The following is a 16,371-nucleotide window of genomic DNA, read 5'->3' on the forward strand; positions in this document are numbered from 1 at the left end:
GCCCCTGCATTGACACATCTCTGTAAACAACTATGCAACAACTACTTCCAGCCTGTGGCAAGTAGTCTGACTAGAAATGGCACACTGGCCTTTTGTGACTCAAATCCCTCTATTCTTAGACACAGTATGGAGACCCCGTTATATACGTAACAGGAAATGGTGTATCAGAGAAGATGATGTGCACAGAACTGTGTGATGACTGGAGAATGCAGTACTTGAGGGATTACATCAATGAAATGCTCAAAGGTCAGAATCAATATAGAAATCTATGCCTTCTATTTTTAAATGCTCTTTCCAGTGGTTTTCAACAAGGAGGCCAGAACAAACCTATATATATATATATATATATATATATATTAAAAAAAGATGGAATGATCAAACTGAAATCATATTTCTTTTTTCCCATCAAAGACTATTTTTATAGAAAAAACTTTAGAATTGTATATAATTCATTTCAACACTCGCAGTTTCTGTTAATAAAAAGATTTGAAAACATTGTCAAACAGTCAGCATTGTAATACCTTCAGCAGAAATATCAGAGGAAATATTTTAACCATTGTGATGGTTATGGAAGGACTATGGATATTGAGTTGGAAAATGGGAGGCCTTTCAGTCAAAAAAGTTGAGAACCACTGTTTTAGAACAGACTGCATAAATTGAGCCATTCGACCTGAGTCACAAAAACATTCAGAACACGCAAATCAAAATTGACAGAAACTTGATTACAGACTGAGCATGACTGATAGTGGTCTATAAAATGCTTTCTTTCAAACACAAGAGTTCTACAGAGCTCCAAATCATAATTCTCTTTATACGTTGATAAATAAAGTCTATACAACCACTCAAAGGAACCTTTTTGTTTTTTTCATTCAGCGGTTAAAGATGGAGTGAATGTGAAAGGCTACACAGCTTGGTCATTGCTTGACAAGTTTGAGTGGGATGAGGGCTACTCTGAAAGATTTGGCCTGTACTACGTGGACTTTGGCAGCAAAAATAAACCACGCTACCCCAAAGCATCAGTTCAGTACTACAAGCGCATCATCAGCTCGAATGGTTTCCCTGATCAGAGAGAGGTATGACTTCATTGAGTTTAGCATTACAATTGTATGCTAAATTAATTTTTTATTTCATCTTTTGAGTCAAAGTGTACAAGAGTCTTAGCATTTTTTGTGCAATTTGTGTGATAAATATATATTATGTCTTTATATTATGTCTCAGTTTACATCTTATGAATTTAAATTGGATAATGTTTACCACAGATCGAAAGCTGGAAAAGAAAGGCACTGGAAACATGCACCTCAAGCAACCAGCTCCTTGCGGCAGGTTAGTGTAACTGTTGCTGACTTCTCTCCCACTGGGCAGCACAGCCGGCAATGATCTAGCTGGGGCAAAGAAAAGAAAATTCTGTCACAAATTACATTTTCTATTTATAACCAAGCACAATATATAGAGAAGGAAATTATATGGTAACTTTCTAACAGGAATTTTCTTTTGTTTGCCCTTTCAGCTAGAAGAAAATCCAAGGAAAATAAGGAACATGCAGATATGCCAAAGGTTTGGCCTGTGCATGATGAAGTTTAGGTACAGGGCTCAGGATGTCATGTTTCATGTTTTCTGTCCAGTGCTAGTGCGATTTTCGAATACCTTTATGTTTTCACTGAATGTATCTTTTATTAGTTGTCACTGACTTACTGACTTGTTTTTCTCCAGATCCACTGATCAGCCACATGGAGATGGTCACAGAGATTGTCGTCCCCACTGTGTGCACTCTCTGCATTCTCCTCAGTGCAGTTTTTCTCATGTTCCTGCTTAGAACACGAATATAAAACAGACTGCTTCACATTTACACAACTATATTTTTTCACATTGCATGTGTCTGTACCTTCTCTTTTTTATTGATTATTATTAATAACGATGACATGCCGAGACTTGTTTACATGTAAATTCAAATAAAATGGTCCACAAATGTACATCTGTGTTCATGAATTGTTGGACCATCCAAACAACTCTCAACAAATTACTCAGAGGATAAGTTGAGGTTTGGGTGTTTGATTATGAGGTGAGAAAAGTTAGATGGAAGTTTCTGAAACTTTTTGAAAGCAGTTATGTAACCCTATTAAACAATGGTGTTTGTATATGTGGCAAACAAACAGACAATAAAATAAATACCATAATAACTGTGTTTGTGAAACCTTTTAAAATACTGAAATTCAGTGGGACTACAACCTACCAATACATACATACATTGCAGTATTAAGATCCACGTGTATGAGATCTGTGCTTTCAATAAAGTTTGAAAACCTGCATTATACCTGTTTTGGTATTTTGGTGTGTCTACCTCTGTAAACTCAGGCAAAACTATCCGTTTTGTTTTGTTGTGAAAGTCTGTATTTTCAGTTCTCCGCGCCGGTAGACGTCGCAGTTCTCCTCAGCCACGAGAGCAGCGACGCAACAGAACCACTGGCGTGCGCCGCAGCAGAGATTTGATTGGCTGAGGGAATGCTTAGCCGCCCGCTGTGAGGCTTTATTAACATGTACACCTACCTCAAACCTACGCTTACAGTAGGATAAATACAGTGTTGGTAGCATAATCTGATAGGTAGCATTATTTGTCAGAACACATGCAGAAATGACGGAAATATAATATAGAGAGAATTAAAATGATAAAGAACTTAAAAGGTAATAATAAAGAAAAAAAAGAAGAAAAATTGGATATTAGGAAAAGGATTAAAAGAAGGTATTAATCAAAGAATAGTAATGAAATATATAGTAGGAACAGGATTAAACAAACGAATTTGATAGTTAAATAAATAAAGCAAAGGAATAGAGGAACACACAAGCTGGGTTTTTTGGCATGGGAGCTGAACACGCAGCAGCTAGAAATACAGCTTGGGTGAACCCGAAATAAAATGAACAATAAAATAAAATATGAATAGAGACGGACTATCATCCATGTATGTATATAAACAGTTGGTGGCGGTATGTGCCTACGGTGCGGAATACGCCAAAAATTCCAAAGAAGAAGAAGAAGAAGCCACCGCTGGCGGCAGAAACTTTGGCCGTGGTCCGTGTTGATGATCTTGTGCTGTGGTCGGTGTTGAAGTTTCGTCCTTTGATAGCATTTATTCAGTAAGTTCGGTGGACCGCACTGATATTCAGTTTATCACTGAAATGACAGTGACATCGGTTGGGCTTGATATCCAGACATGGGCGAAACCGAGGGCGATGTGCGGATTGACATTGTCTGGCGCCAAAATGCTGTGACAGTAACAAACAGCTGTCCTCTAACGTTACGTTTACATTAATCTGTTCATTTCTATGATTGTATGTGCGCTAGGTGTGCTAATATAAGGATTAGTTCCGATAATTAAATCATGTACCATTGTTTTGTACAGTTTATGTACTTTTCAGACTATTTTTGAAACCCATAAACTTCCATTATTTTCATAAATGAGTCAGTGACATTGTTTGGATGAATATAGCGTGCAACGCATACTCGACCGTCTATTTACACATACTGCAAAAATAAGATTTTTTTTTTAACATTGAAGTCATTGAAGCCAATAATTTACTTGAACACCACTGAAAGTAGAATTATTATGTTGTAGAATTGATCATATGCTCCTATCTCTCTACAGGATCCCGTGCACCATGCTCGATCCGTTAGAAAATGACGCGTTTGACATTCCAGATTATGAGCACATAGAGGATGAGAGATTCCCTCCTCTCCCTCCTCCATCATCGCCTGGTCAAGGAGACATCGAGGAGGATCCTTTTCGCAATGGAGAGGGTCTGTTTTTCATGGTGCTCCTATGCTATAAGTGCTCAAAATCTTTAGGAATCTTTGTCCAATTGATGCTATAGTAATGTGAGCTGTTCCCATGCTACGTGTTTAGGTGAGGAGGAAGGAGAAGTGTCAAAACTAGCAGAAGTGCCAGTGGCAAAAAGACGAACAGTGAAGAGGCCTCAGCCTAAACTGGATGCAAACAGGTACGTTACTGAACCAGATGCCAGTTAATTGATAATTACTTATAATAATTTGTTTTAGCAGACAGTCTGTGTTTTGAATTAACGTCCTACTTTACCTGCGCTCATACAGTATACTCCCGAAAAGCAATATATACTATATAGCAATTATTGACTGCATGATGGTTTTTGTCGCAAAATGTAAACCGTATTATTGCACAGTTCTGTATATAAAGTTGGATATATTATTTCCAAATGTATCTATCTGCATACATATAGTGCGTATATATATATAATGTATAGCAAATCTCAGCAACCTGATTTTTTTAATTGTAAAATGTAACCATATGATATTATCACCCAGCTCTTTAACGTTATATAGCTCTAATATACTATGTAGAATTTTTAAACTGCATTATTGCTTGTATCATCACAAAATGTAAAATATATTACAAAATTAAGATATTGTAAACATTAGCATCATGATTTTCTCTATAACTGCTTTAAAACAATATTTATTATGAAAGGTGCTATAAATAAATATGACTTGACTTGAGTTTCTCCAGTGTTTACAGTTCACCATCTTCTCTCTTTTAGGTTGATTTCTGAGAAGGGTCTTCCAGCTTTGCGTACTTTATTTGAAGATGTTAAGTTCAAAGGCAAAGGGCATGAGGTAATTGCTCATTTTTCACTTCATCCTCACCATTTGTGTGTGAAATATTGAAATACTCCTGAATTCAGGTGCCGTTGTTCTAACATTTATGTATATAAATGAGTTGATGTGATATGTGAATACAGTTGTCAGTGAGCACCCTCTTCATTTATTTCTGATTCAGGCAGAGAATCTGAAGCTCCTTTTGCAGAAAATGGAAAACTGGGCCCATCGCCTATATCCTAAAATGCAGTTTGAGGAGTTCATTGATAAAGTGGAGAGTCTGGGCGGAAAAAAAGAAGTTCAGGTAAGATGTCTGGCACTTAATGAAAAAGAACACTTTATCTTGAGGCAAATTCAAGCTTAACTAGGGGCCGCTCACTCAGGATTTGTTCTCTGTGCTATTTTTTTCATGTAATTACATTTATGTCTGCTTTTTTGTGTATATATTTGGCAAAAGTTATATTTTTGGCTTTTATGCCTTTATGATAGGACAGTAGAAGTGGTGACAGGAAGTGATAAGAGAGGGGAGGAAAAGACCATGTGCGGTACTCAAACTCGAGTCATATCCAGCCAGTCGATTTTAAATGTTGCTCTATGTACACATGCACTAGACAATTGTCTTAGACTGTTGCACCATGTGTCGCTGTTTTTTTTTTCCTTGATGCCACACCATGATTTCCATGTTTTTAGTGTTAAATGTGTGCTTTAACATTAACAACAGTACATGGGATTTAAAGCACATATAAATGCCTTCTGTTTAATCAACGCAAGAATGAATCCTGTTTGAATACGATATTTAATCTAGGAAGTATGGACCTCATTTAAAAGCCCTCAATGTGTGCTATTGTACATCCTTAATGGAAGTTGTCTGCATCCTTTGTTAATGCTTTACTTTGTTTCTCCATTAGACATGTCTGAAACGAATTCGATTGGACATGCCAATAACACATGAAGACTACGTTGGTAATGATACTTTAACTTTTGGCTGTCTTGTATTACTATTGAAAGCAGCAGGTATAAATTCATTGACTTTCTACTCCCCTTCAGAGGATGCTGAGGTTCGAGTACCGGAAGAGTCTGATCCAGTTGAAGACGAAGGTTTCCCTGAAGACCCGTTTGTCCATTCTACTCCTGCTCCAGCCTCTCTCACGGAGGAACAGCAGCAGCGCATAGATCTCAACAAACAGCTGGCTCTGGAGAGGAGACTTGCGAAGCAGAAACAGTTAGGTGTGTGGAGTCATTAATGTCATCACCATCATGTGGGTGTTTGTATGGTGTGTTACGATTAGAATGAAAGTTCTCTCATTTGCCTATAGTCCTGCAAAAAATCTGGGTCCACTGTTATGCATATAGATTCAGCTGCTTGAGTCTAGTTTTTGTATCACTATTTGATACTTTTCCCCCCAGAATCCTCACAGAATTCCATCCAGGCAGATGCAGATGAACCATCAACCAGTTCTTCAGGACAGTTCCTCAGTCAAGAGAATCAAGGCACTTTCGATCAGAGCACCTCAGCCCATACGCCACTCAAACAAAAGTCAGCTGCGCTTCAGAATTCCCCTTTATATGATAATGAGTGTGCTAGTCCAGTTCCAAATGGCATAGTTGACGATGATAGCAATTGAACCAATCCTCCCCGTTTGTACCAAGGGGACTGTGAATAAATTGAGTGTTTTTGGAAAGGGAAATGGCATTTAGACGGGGTTTTCCATGTTTAACCTCTTCCCAGTCATATGCCAAACACCTTTTGCAGCTCGTTGGCATGTATTGTAATGCCAACCCAGGGCTTGTTCACCACAATGATCTTATACACACATTAATCTAGTTCAGTTTGCTTGCATTTTGTCATGTCATATCTTTCATCCTCTGAGAATTTTGGAATATATTTGCTCATATTGAAAACATTTCCCTTCATTTTATTCATAGGTTCACAGTAATCTCTGTGAACCTGAGAATAAAATCGCCACTTGGCTGAAGTTTATTATAATGTCCCAATGTAAGCACACAATACTGCAGGACAAAGTGAGCTTTTGAGGTTGACCCATATCCTTTTTTTTTTTTTTTTTTTTTTTCTTTTGTCACCACCTTGTAATGTTACTGTTATGTTTATCCCTGTTATTTCAGTGTACATTTTTTTTTTTTCTGAATAAAAATGTTAATGTAGAAAACCATTTATGTGTGTTGTGATTCGTGTAGACCTATATTTTGAAGTATATGACTTACAATCTGAACAGATTTTAAAACACTAGGCGTCATACACTACATAACCAAGGATCACACAATGCCATTTAAAGTCATTCCCAGCACAAAATAAATGTGCCTTGTTGCTAGGAGACGCATAACATTATTGTTACGTTTTTAGTTTTTTAGCTCAAGACTGATAATGTGCAACTAGTTTTGACTTTAAATTAGGGCACATATCTGGTTAAGTGTATTCCAGCCTGTAGCAGAGATGCTTAAGAGTCTCATACTTTAATTCTGTAGCATCATAGAAGAAAAGGAAATGTGGATCATAAAAATATTGGTGACATAAAAAGACATTTTATTTCCAAAAATATTTATATCATTATTTTTACATGATCAAAATGGAAAGCATTAAATGCAAGCATGGAAATCTATAAGCCTGCTTCAAACAATATTTAGGTTACATACTGGTTTCTCTTGATGTTTTTCATTTCATTTGCCTCATTGAAATTAATGGAAGTCCATGGCAAATATTACAAAACAATTCCTAAAGCTCACTAATCAATTGTAGAAATAGCAGTAAGGGCTAAGAAGATGCAGTGCAGGTTTGTTCCTCTGTATTTCTGATTTGACAGACAGACAGATCCAGTAGAGCAAGTTCACTGATCTCCTGTAACAGGACATAGAGGTTTGGTGTTCTGCTCTGTCTGAACTGCCTCTCCTTCCTGCTCAGTTTGGGTTTCCTCCCCCTCTCTTCCTCCGCCTGGAGGGAGGCCTCTTCTGCCCAGCGCACCACTTCCTGAACCAGCTCAGACCGACCGTGACCAGCTGGCTGTGACTCTGGTTGCACAGGGCAATGGGGCTTGTTGCTGATAAGCTCCAGACACAAGCTGTCAGCATGGCAACGGGACGGTTCTACAGAAATACGAACCTGCAGAGGAAGACAAGTACAAAAGAAAGAAGGAAAACATGATGTTAGAGGATGTAGCAGACACATATCTATGGTAGTCCAAATAAAGGTGCCACAAACAATGTGATTTTTGTTGTTTTATGGCAATATACTTACTGTAACGTGGCTGAAGAGGTAAAATGTATGAGTTCCAGTGCTTGTGCAGCTGCTGATCCTGTCAGGGTATCTCTGCAATGTCCCAGCCTTCCACTCGCACCTTCCATCTCCATCGACACTGACCACCTGACCCTCTCGATCCTTAAGGTACACAGCTCCCTTCACACCATACCTGTGTGAATAGATAAGTGTTACAGCAATCATGTCCACATTATATGCAGGAGCTACTTTTGGCGTACACTTTCATTCAAAAGTTTGGGGTCAGTAAGATGTTTTTGCTTAAAAGAAATGATTCCCCTTTTTATTCAGCATTAACTTGTTACAAAACACTGTTACAAAAGCTTTCTATTTCAAAGAAATGCTGTTTTTTAAACTTTCTATTCATCAAAGAAAGACAGCATAATTGTTTTCAACACTAGTAATAATAAGAAATGTTTCTTGAGCACCAAATTAGCATATTAGAATGATTTCTGAAGTAATGGCTGCTAAAAATTCAACTTTCCACAGGAATACATTACATTTTAAAATGTATTCAAATAGAAGACATTATTTTACATTTATATCTCACAATAATGCATTTTTGATCAAATAACATAAGAGTGTGCATGCATAGTATGCAAAGTAGTGTACACTTGTCTTAATTTTTTGTGTGTACAATTTTCTTTGGCACAGACACTAAGTAATATTCCATAAGCAGTCATTACTGTGGTATGAAGGCAAGAAAGCCATTAGCTCGGACAGCATAGATCACAGCATCAGCCACACAGCGCTCATCTGTTTTGGCGTCTTTGTCTCTGAAGTAGAGGCACTGGAAGAGCTCTGTGGACTGCTTCTGTGCGTGCTGTGCTGCCTGTCACACAAACACAGAGAAAGTGTTGAGGTCATTTCCCTACAATTATTTTACTACAGTGAAGTATTGATACAAAAGCTAATGGCTCCCACTTACTCTGTTTTTGTTGTTGATATGTTGAGTTAGTTCCTCGAGTTCTTTGTTACTGGCCAAGGGTTTGCTTAGTGATCCTTCCTTCTCCAGCTGAATAGCAGCCACGAGCAGCCGGTGAACTAATACATCAGCATAGCGTCTGATTGGAGAGGTAAAGTGAGTGTATCGATCCAGAGCAAGACCTGAAAAATGACATAAACAGCAAGAACGGATTTATGCTTTCATCTTTTTCTTAGGTCTAGCAAACAAATTTACCCAAATGCCACTATGTCAATTGCGGTCTTAAAGGGATAGTTCACCCAAAAATGAAAAGTTTGTCATTTACTCACCCTCATGTCGTTCCAAACCTGTATGAGTTTCTTTCTTATGTTGAACATAATGATATTTTGAAGAATGCTGGCAATCAAACAGTTGATGGTCCCCATTTACTTTTATAGTATTTCTTTCTCTACTGTGGAAGTCAATGGGGTCCAACAACTGTTTGGTTCTTCAAAATATCTTATTTTGTGTCTCAACATAAGAAAGAAACTTATACAGGTTTGGAATGACATGAGGGTGAGTAAATGAGGACGAAATTTTCATTTTTGGGTGAACTATTGCTTTAAATCATGGTAGAATGTTTATTCATACTACTACTACAAAAATTTGGCCTATAGCAGTAACAACACTGAGCAACCAGCTACTCTGCTTAAATGAACATCTGTAATCTGCAATAATGAGATTACAGATGATCTGTAATGATGACACAATGAAAAGCATGTACCGTAGTGATAGTACTGTTCTTCTGGGCAGGCTCCTGTAGAGAAGTAAAGGGCATTAGACATTGCCTGGGTGGCCATCATTCTCATTAACTTGTTCACCAGGGGGTCCTGAGGATCCACAGCTTGTTCCAGAGAATCAGCAAGAGCTCTGTTTGACCTAGATGAAGCAATGCAGACACACGTAAATATAAATGCATGCATGCAATCTATCTCCGAACATACTGATTATATTATGATTCGATTACATTTACCATGTATTTTGGTTCTGTCTTTATTTAGATATACAATACTGTTCAAATGTTTGGAGTCCGTAAGATAAAAAGAAAATACTTTTATTCAGCAAGAATTAATTCAACTAATCGAAAGCAACAGTAAAGGCATTTAAAATGTTACAAAAGATGTATTTTTCAAATAAATGCTATTCTTTTGAAAAAATGTATCATGGTTTTCACAAAAATATTAAGCAGAACAACTGTTTTCAACACTGATAATAATAAGAAAGGTTTCTTGAACACCAAATCAGTGTATTAGAAGGATTTCTGAAGGACATTGAAGACTGAAGTTATGGCTGCTGAAAATTCAGACAGTTGTTTTACAATATTACAGTTTGTACTCTATTTTTGATCAAATACATACAGCCTTGGTGATTTATTTCAAGAAAATCTAAAAATTATTTTTACCTTGTATCAATACTGAAGCCACGGGCCTTGGCACAGTTGATGAGGTGATTGAAGAACTCCTGTTTGGGTGGTGGGTGATGACGCAGGAGAGCTTGATGTGGAAAGCTCTCCTGTATCTTGCGTGCCACCCAGTGGTTGGCATAGATCATACACTCTGCCACAGTCTCATGAACTTCCAGAGGTTGTTTGGGAACAAGTGCTGTAATGTTCTTCTCCTCATCCAGCTGAGCCCTCACCTCCACCCCCTCCAACTCCAGAGCACCACCCTTGTCTCTCTGTGCACGGAGGTGTCTGGCCACCCTCGTCAGGGTCTCTAGGGCCTGCAAGAGTTCAGCCAGTTTCTGGTCTCGCTGTGAACCCTTGAGCTGGCTTAGCTCAGGTACCTCAACCTCCTCGCCATTCAGCAGACTCTGGGCCAGCTCATAGTGAAGCTGATAGGAGGAGCGGATTAGAGTACGACCGTACCAAACTGTACACACATCCAGAGTCTCAGCATCCAGCTCCCACAGCACACTCATGGCATATCTGGAACATATCACAAAGTGATTCCCTGTTATTTTCTATTAAAGAATACAGAGAGAAAATCCAGATTCCAGCAGTGTATTAGGTCACTTTTTAAGTCTCAAAAAGTGTTACTCACCGGTCCACTCCTCCAAGGAGGGAGCACAGATCAGCACTCAGAACTGCTGGCAGCATGTCATACCTGCGGTCAGCCAGGTAGTAAGTGGTTGCCCTGGGTTTAGAAAAGAAAGATGCAACTTATTTAATGTATACTTTAGTTACTGTAGTATTCGATGTTAATCTGTACAAAAAAAATGTAAATATGTACAAATGCACATTCATCACAGAAATTTGATAATAAACATAAACTACCATTCAAACGTTTGGAGTCAGTAAAGACCCGTTCACACCAAGAACATATAACTATAACGATAATGATAACTATAAAGTTTTAATAAATTCTAATTCCAATTCTATGAGAATAGAGAAATCCACACAAGAACTATAACGACACAGAGGAAAGATATCATTGAAATCCCTTTCTGAACAACTGTTTTTCCAGCTGATGAACGATGAAGACATAGACAGCCAATCAGAATCCACCAGACTTGAGCTCGAGCATTTAAAGCAGTCGACACCAGAAACTGCAGGGTGCATTTATAATAAACAAAATGTTATCATTCTTGGTGTAAATAAGCCTTGTGATTTTTTTTACATCGATACTTTTAAGCAAGGACACAATTTGATAAAAAGTGACAGTGAAAACATTTATAATGTTACAAAAGATTCATATTTCAAATAAATGTTGTTCTTTCAAACGTTCTATTCACCAAAATATCCTAAAAAAAGTATCACACGTTTTCCACAAAAATATCAAGCAGCATAAAAATCAGAAATGTTTCTTAAGCTTCAAATCAGCATTTTAGACTGAATAACCATGTGACAGAAAAGTGGAGTAATGGCTACTGAAAATTCAGCTTTGCCATCACAAAAATAAATGACATTTTCAAATGTATTAAAATACAAAATAATTATTTTACATTGTTATAATATTTCACAATATTTCTTGTTTTTCCTGTATTATTGATTAAATAAACAGTCTTAGTGAACATAAGAAATACATTTCAAAAACATTTAAAAAATCAACCCCTGAAATTTTTAACTTTAGTGTATGAATAATCATTATTCTTCATTAGTAAGTGTACAAAATATAATATTAAACAATTATATAAATACACTCAACAGTAATATACTCTATTAATCCACCACTATATTTTGAATAACTGGCAAAGTTCCATACCTTGACCGTGCCTCTAGATCTGTAAGAGAGCCCTCCCTGACAAAGTAAGTGACATCGGCAATGTGGACACCCAGCTCTAACCGTTTCCCCCCAGGCAGAGTCCGCACAGACAAGGTATCATCCACATCCTCACAGCCCTTGGGATCGATACTGAAAACCAGGTGTGTGTCTCTCAGGTCCCGCCGAAAGGACACCTCACTGGTGTCCATCTGCCACCGGTTCTCCTCAGTGTTAACTGGCATCTCTCGCAACTAAAGAAACATTCAAAAACACAGACTTTTATAGTAATACACCTTGTACCTTTTTAAAGGCTTCACTATTTATGATTCACTCTTTTCGTAAGGCAAAAATCACAGTATAAACATTTGAAATGATTTCAATCATATGCAGACATCATGACCCCCACCTGTGCCTCTGAGAATGGTGGAACATGGATGCAGTTCTCCAACAGGATGGTCTGAATCTCAGTCTCCAGCTCGCCTGTTTTCCCCAGCACCCTCACACAGTGGCCATTGGGGTAAACGGAAGTACTTTCCCACAAATCCAGACACACTATCACTCTTTGATCCTACAAACAGAAGAAATATTACAGATTTAATATTTTAATTAAGCATCTCATGCTCACCAAAGGCTGCATTTATTTGAACAAAAATACAGTAAAACAAGTAATATTGTGAAATATGATGAACTGTTTTGTATTTTAGTGTATTTTAAAATGCAATTTATTATATGATAATATAATAAACCATTAACAACAGTTGTGTTGCATTTAGAGGAATATGTGATAAATTTTTTCACTGATGAATAAAAAGTTCAAAAGAAATGCATTCATTTAAAAAATATTTTGTAACAAACATCTTTACTGTCACTTTTGATCAATTTAGTACTTTCTACTAAAGGTTCGAGTACTAACAAAGGGTGTCAACCACTGCACTTGCTGTAACCACTGCACTTGCTGCAACAAAGATCTGCTAATCTAGCCTTTATTGGCAACCATATTGCATTTAAAATGCTAAATTATATCTCCACCTGCAGAGCCTCAGCCTGCTGTGTGCTGATCCGGATTTTAGGGATGCGGTAGTCCCATGGAATAACCAGAATCTTTTGTGAATTTCGACTCTGTGACTGCACCTCCTCAAGAGGAGGAAAAGTCACAACGTAGTCCCTCCAGTTCCTCTGCAGAATACCCACCACCCTGCCTACAGGAAAGAGAGGAGAGAGTCAAAAAACAGCGAGGTCTACAGATCTACAGCGAGGTCCAAAAATCTGCTCCCACACTGAAACTTTGGAAATGTTGTCATTTGAACCTGAAAGTTACCTGAAAGACGTCAAATGAAGAACACATTTTTTCAATACAATTTTCAATCAAACACATAATACCATTTGTAAGTAATAATAAAAGCATTTTCACCAGTGGTTCTCAGACTTTTGGACACCAGCGTATGTGTAAATACATTCATCTGTCTTCATGTGTATCAGTCAATCTTCACATTCTGCTCAGAATGCAGACCAATTGTAATCATCATATACCCATGATTACCTGAGGGCATAGGCTGACTCTGTGTTTCCTCCAGTGGCTGCTCCTCCCCTTGACCCTCTGTTAGTGCCATAGTCCTGCCTTTCCACTCATTACGGGGCAACAGCTCTATGGCAACCACGTCTCCATGCACCCCCCGGTTACGATGCTTTGCTCCATTGATCAGCACATCACTATTTAGCTCTAAAAACACATGATCACACGGGCAGGATCAAAGGTAAAATACCATCAGTATCAATAAGAGCGTCAGTAATAAGTAAAATTTGAACGACTGATACAAGTATGTTGGTAACAACCTGTATTTTTGCTGGCTGAACCCTCATAACGGACAAAAGCCTCATTCTGTGCTCGATGTTTGTTCACACTGAGGATGCCCTTTAAGGGAAAGGAGTGGGTTGGAATGTAGTTTCCATAAGCCACTACCAAGAAAGAGATCTGGTTTAAATAACAGGAGTGAGAGGCACTTACCTGGATGTACCTGCCAGATTTTATACCAGCCTCCAGCACCTCTGCAGGCAGGTGTTCAGTGTACACTTTCTCTACTCCCTCACTCTCTCGCTCCTGCAGGGTCTGAGCAATGGAGTTGTACAGATCATGGGCGGCCTGCAGGTCCGGCCAGAAACTTAACAGGTACTCCTGCAATTGAGTTCACTGGTGTTACCAATGGACAAGTATGTTGGTCTCATTTATTGCACTCATTTAGTCACATTTGTGAAATGCAAAACAGAGTAATCCCAGCTCTTGACATTATTTTTACAAGTTAAACATATGTATGGATAATGTATAATCAGCCAGTCACTATCACAAGATAAATCCTGAAAGATTGATCATACATGATCCTAAATAAATAAATGAACATGAAAAATAGATTATTGAAACCAAATATTTTTTATGTGGAAAAAAAGAAACCACATCGGTTCTACAATTTAGTGGTTATTAAACATATCTGACTCCAGAAAGATATTGACAATTCAACATCAGAGATTTCACAGGACATAAAATAAAAGAATATACCTGAGTTGAGATGACATACACTCCACTGTTTACGGCACTGAATTCTGAAATAGCATCATTATCTTCTGTAATCATGACCACCGGCTGGAGTCCAGCTAGATGATTATAGTACCAAACTGCTGCATTGTACACATTTCTGGAACAGAATGCACAAAGTGATTTTTTTTTCTGCAGCTCAGGTCTATGAAGTGTCTATGCGCTCACTTCTCAAAAAGGTTGAATTAGCTTTACTTGCCTTTTTTTTTTTTATTACACTTGCACACTTCTATTGTATATTGAAAGTCAAAGAGCATGACATTCTTTACACTTGAGCTTGATTCAAAAAGAATACTTTATTATACTATAGCCAGGGTTTTCAAAGTGGGGGGCGCACCTGTCTCGGGGCTTGTGCTTATTTGTATTAAAAATGCTTTAAATAAATGTATTTTTTTCCTTGCATGGTTTTTGTTGTTGCACTATATACACATACATTTTGAACTATGAAAATTAAAAAGCATTTTTTATACTATTGAAAATTAGTACAAAATGAGAGGGTGGAGAGGCGCCATTGTGAATGTTGTGTCAAAAACGAAGGCCCACTGTCTTTGACTTTGAAAAGGCCTGCTCTATAGTCTATAAATACTCTCAATAACCTTTTCTCAAAGTAAACAATGCCTCAAAGAAAGCGTAATACTCTATAGTCAGGACTCGCCTTGTATGCCACTTGTCCTGAGACTCGCCCTTGTCTCTGGGGCAGTAGCAGTACTGCTGAAACTCATTGGCAAACAGCACACAATCATGGCGAGGGTCCTTCAGTAAAGCACGCAGTCTGTTATAGTGCCTGTACAAGACAAAACAAAATGCAACTATAAAAGCAACCTGTAAAACTAACCCTTCCAATTTTCTTGAGGGAATTTTCCAATTTTATTCACACACAAAGCTAGGATTTACAATACTTGGTTTAGTTAAGTAAATTAAAATCTGATGTCAAAAATGATATTTGAGGGGTTGACCTGCGTCCACGGGTGTGCTGAACAGTCTGGTAGGCTGTCTGGGTCAACACGATCCCCTGCAGCTCCCTGAACTCCAGTATCTCCAGGAAATCCCGAACCACTCCCACATCGGGAACCACATAGTGGGTCACATCTCCAGATAGCACCTTGCCATCTATTGAAGCACAAATGGTCAATATTATATTGCAAACCAGTATTATCTTATTAGCTAAATTCAGAACACAATATAATAATATCTCAAACACAGAAACTTTATTTGCAAGATGAACTACCAAACTACCATGATTTACTGTCTGATGTCTGAGTGACAATAAATACTTTTGTTTGGTAGTTCACCCTGCAATTAATGTTTAGTTTTTACCCTGCAGCCCTCTACGAACACCTTGGCAATTGAATCGCCATTGGCTAGTAAATCTTTTAGCCTGCAATAAATGTTTGCATGTTTGAAGAATTCTCTAAGGCAGTGTGGTGCTCAAACTTTTTACAGCGGCGTACCCCCTGGAGCATTTAACATTCTTCTGCGTACCCCCTCTCTTCCACTTAGACCACAGTCACACCATTTCTATTAAAGGACATTATTTGCACCCTTAAATTGATTTACAGGTGCATTTTTTACCTTTATAGAGGCAGATATTTTCTATCCTTATTAATTGTATGTAATTTTTTATGTAATATTCTTAACATTCCATTAATATTAATCACAAATCGTTCAAAGCAGCAGATTCGTTCACTAATGAAACACCGCTGTATGTTGCTTGGAGAGCTTGGAGAC

At 37.9% G+C, this 16,371-nt stretch overlaps 3 protein-coding genes across 4 annotated transcripts in view; 2 read left to right on the forward strand and 1 right to left on the reverse strand.

Moving 5' to 3' along the window:
• Positions 1 to 2,213, forward strand: part of LOC107740481 (lactase-like protein) — a 5,355-nt gene extending 3,142 nt beyond the window's left edge. The window contains exons 2-5 of the mRNA XM_016552937.1: positions 120 to 246; positions 874 to 1,073; positions 1,260 to 1,323; positions 1,711 to 2,213. Coding sequence (XP_016408423.1) covers positions 120 to 246; positions 874 to 1,073; positions 1,260 to 1,323; positions 1,711 to 1,826 — 507 coding nt within the window. The 3' untranslated portion in view covers positions 1,827 to 2,213. The remainder of the gene's footprint in view (positions 1 to 119; positions 247 to 873; positions 1,074 to 1,259; positions 1,324 to 1,710) is intronic.
• Positions 2,214 to 3,003: 790 nt separating this feature from the next.
• LOC107740447 (timeless interacting protein) lies at positions 3,004 to 6,792 on the forward strand. The gene is made up of 8 exons (XM_016552890.1): positions 3,004 to 3,129; positions 3,639 to 3,790; positions 3,897 to 3,990; positions 4,564 to 4,639; positions 4,803 to 4,925; positions 5,530 to 5,584; positions 5,669 to 5,848; positions 6,029 to 6,792. The coding sequence occupies exons 2-8, from the start codon at positions 3,652 to 3,654 to the stop codon at positions 6,244 to 6,246; spliced, it is 885 nt and encodes a 294-aa protein (XP_016408376.1). The 5' UTR covers positions 3,004 to 3,129; positions 3,639 to 3,651; the 3' UTR covers positions 6,247 to 6,792.
• Positions 6,793 to 7,149: 357 nt separating this feature from the next.
• Positions 7,150 to 16,371, reverse strand: part of dis3l (DIS3 like exosome 3'-5' exoribonuclease) — a 14,058-nt gene continuing 4,836 nt past the window's right edge. For both annotated transcript variants that reach the window (XM_016552886.1, XM_016552887.1), the window contains exons 2-17: positions 15,600 to 15,753; positions 15,299 to 15,427; positions 14,608 to 14,743; positions 14,062 to 14,229; positions 13,890 to 13,968; positions 13,597 to 13,776; positions 13,086 to 13,255; positions 12,463 to 12,624; positions 12,057 to 12,307; positions 10,896 to 10,988; positions 10,256 to 10,780; positions 9,578 to 9,732; positions 8,818 to 8,996; positions 8,576 to 8,721; positions 7,872 to 8,043; positions 7,150 to 7,736 (exon numbers count right to left, since the gene is read on the reverse strand). In XM_016552886.1, the coding sequence (XP_016408372.1) occupies positions 7,392 to 7,736; positions 7,872 to 8,043; positions 8,576 to 8,721; positions 8,818 to 8,996; positions 9,578 to 9,732; positions 10,256 to 10,780; positions 10,896 to 10,988; positions 12,057 to 12,307; positions 12,463 to 12,624; positions 13,086 to 13,255; positions 13,597 to 13,776; positions 13,890 to 13,968; positions 14,062 to 14,229; positions 14,608 to 14,743; positions 15,299 to 15,427; positions 15,600 to 15,753 (3,044 nt within the window). In that variant the 3' untranslated portion in view covers positions 7,150 to 7,391. The remainder of the gene's footprint in view (positions 7,737 to 7,871; positions 8,044 to 8,575; positions 8,722 to 8,817; positions 8,997 to 9,577; positions 9,733 to 10,255; positions 10,781 to 10,895; positions 10,989 to 12,056; positions 12,308 to 12,462; positions 12,625 to 13,085; positions 13,256 to 13,596; positions 13,777 to 13,889; positions 13,969 to 14,061; positions 14,230 to 14,607; positions 14,744 to 15,298; positions 15,428 to 15,599; positions 15,754 to 16,371) is intronic.

This window comes from Sinocyclocheilus rhinocerous, unplaced genomic scaffold (genome assembly GCF_001515625.1).
Source record: "Sinocyclocheilus rhinocerous isolate Xijiao unplaced genomic scaffold, SAMN03320098_v1.1 scaffold225, whole genome shotgun sequence".
Classification (NCBI taxonomy): Eukaryota; Metazoa; Chordata; class Actinopteri; order Cypriniformes; family Cyprinidae; genus Sinocyclocheilus; species Sinocyclocheilus rhinocerous.

Excerpts from the sequence above, each read along its gene's own strand:
- LOC107740447 (XM_016552890.1), top strand. The coding sequence starts at position 3,652 with ATGCTCGATCCGTTAGAAAATGACGCGTTTGACATTCCAGATTATGAG. Across the intron at positions 4,640-4,802 it reads TCAAAGGCAAAGGGCATGAG|GCAGAGAATCTGAAGCTCCT; the intron begins GTAATTGCTCAT and ends TTTCTGATTCAG. Across the intron at positions 4,926-5,529 it reads GCGGAAAAAAAGAAGTTCAG|ACATGTCTGAAACGAATTCG; the intron begins GTAAGATGTCTG and ends TTTCTCCATTAG.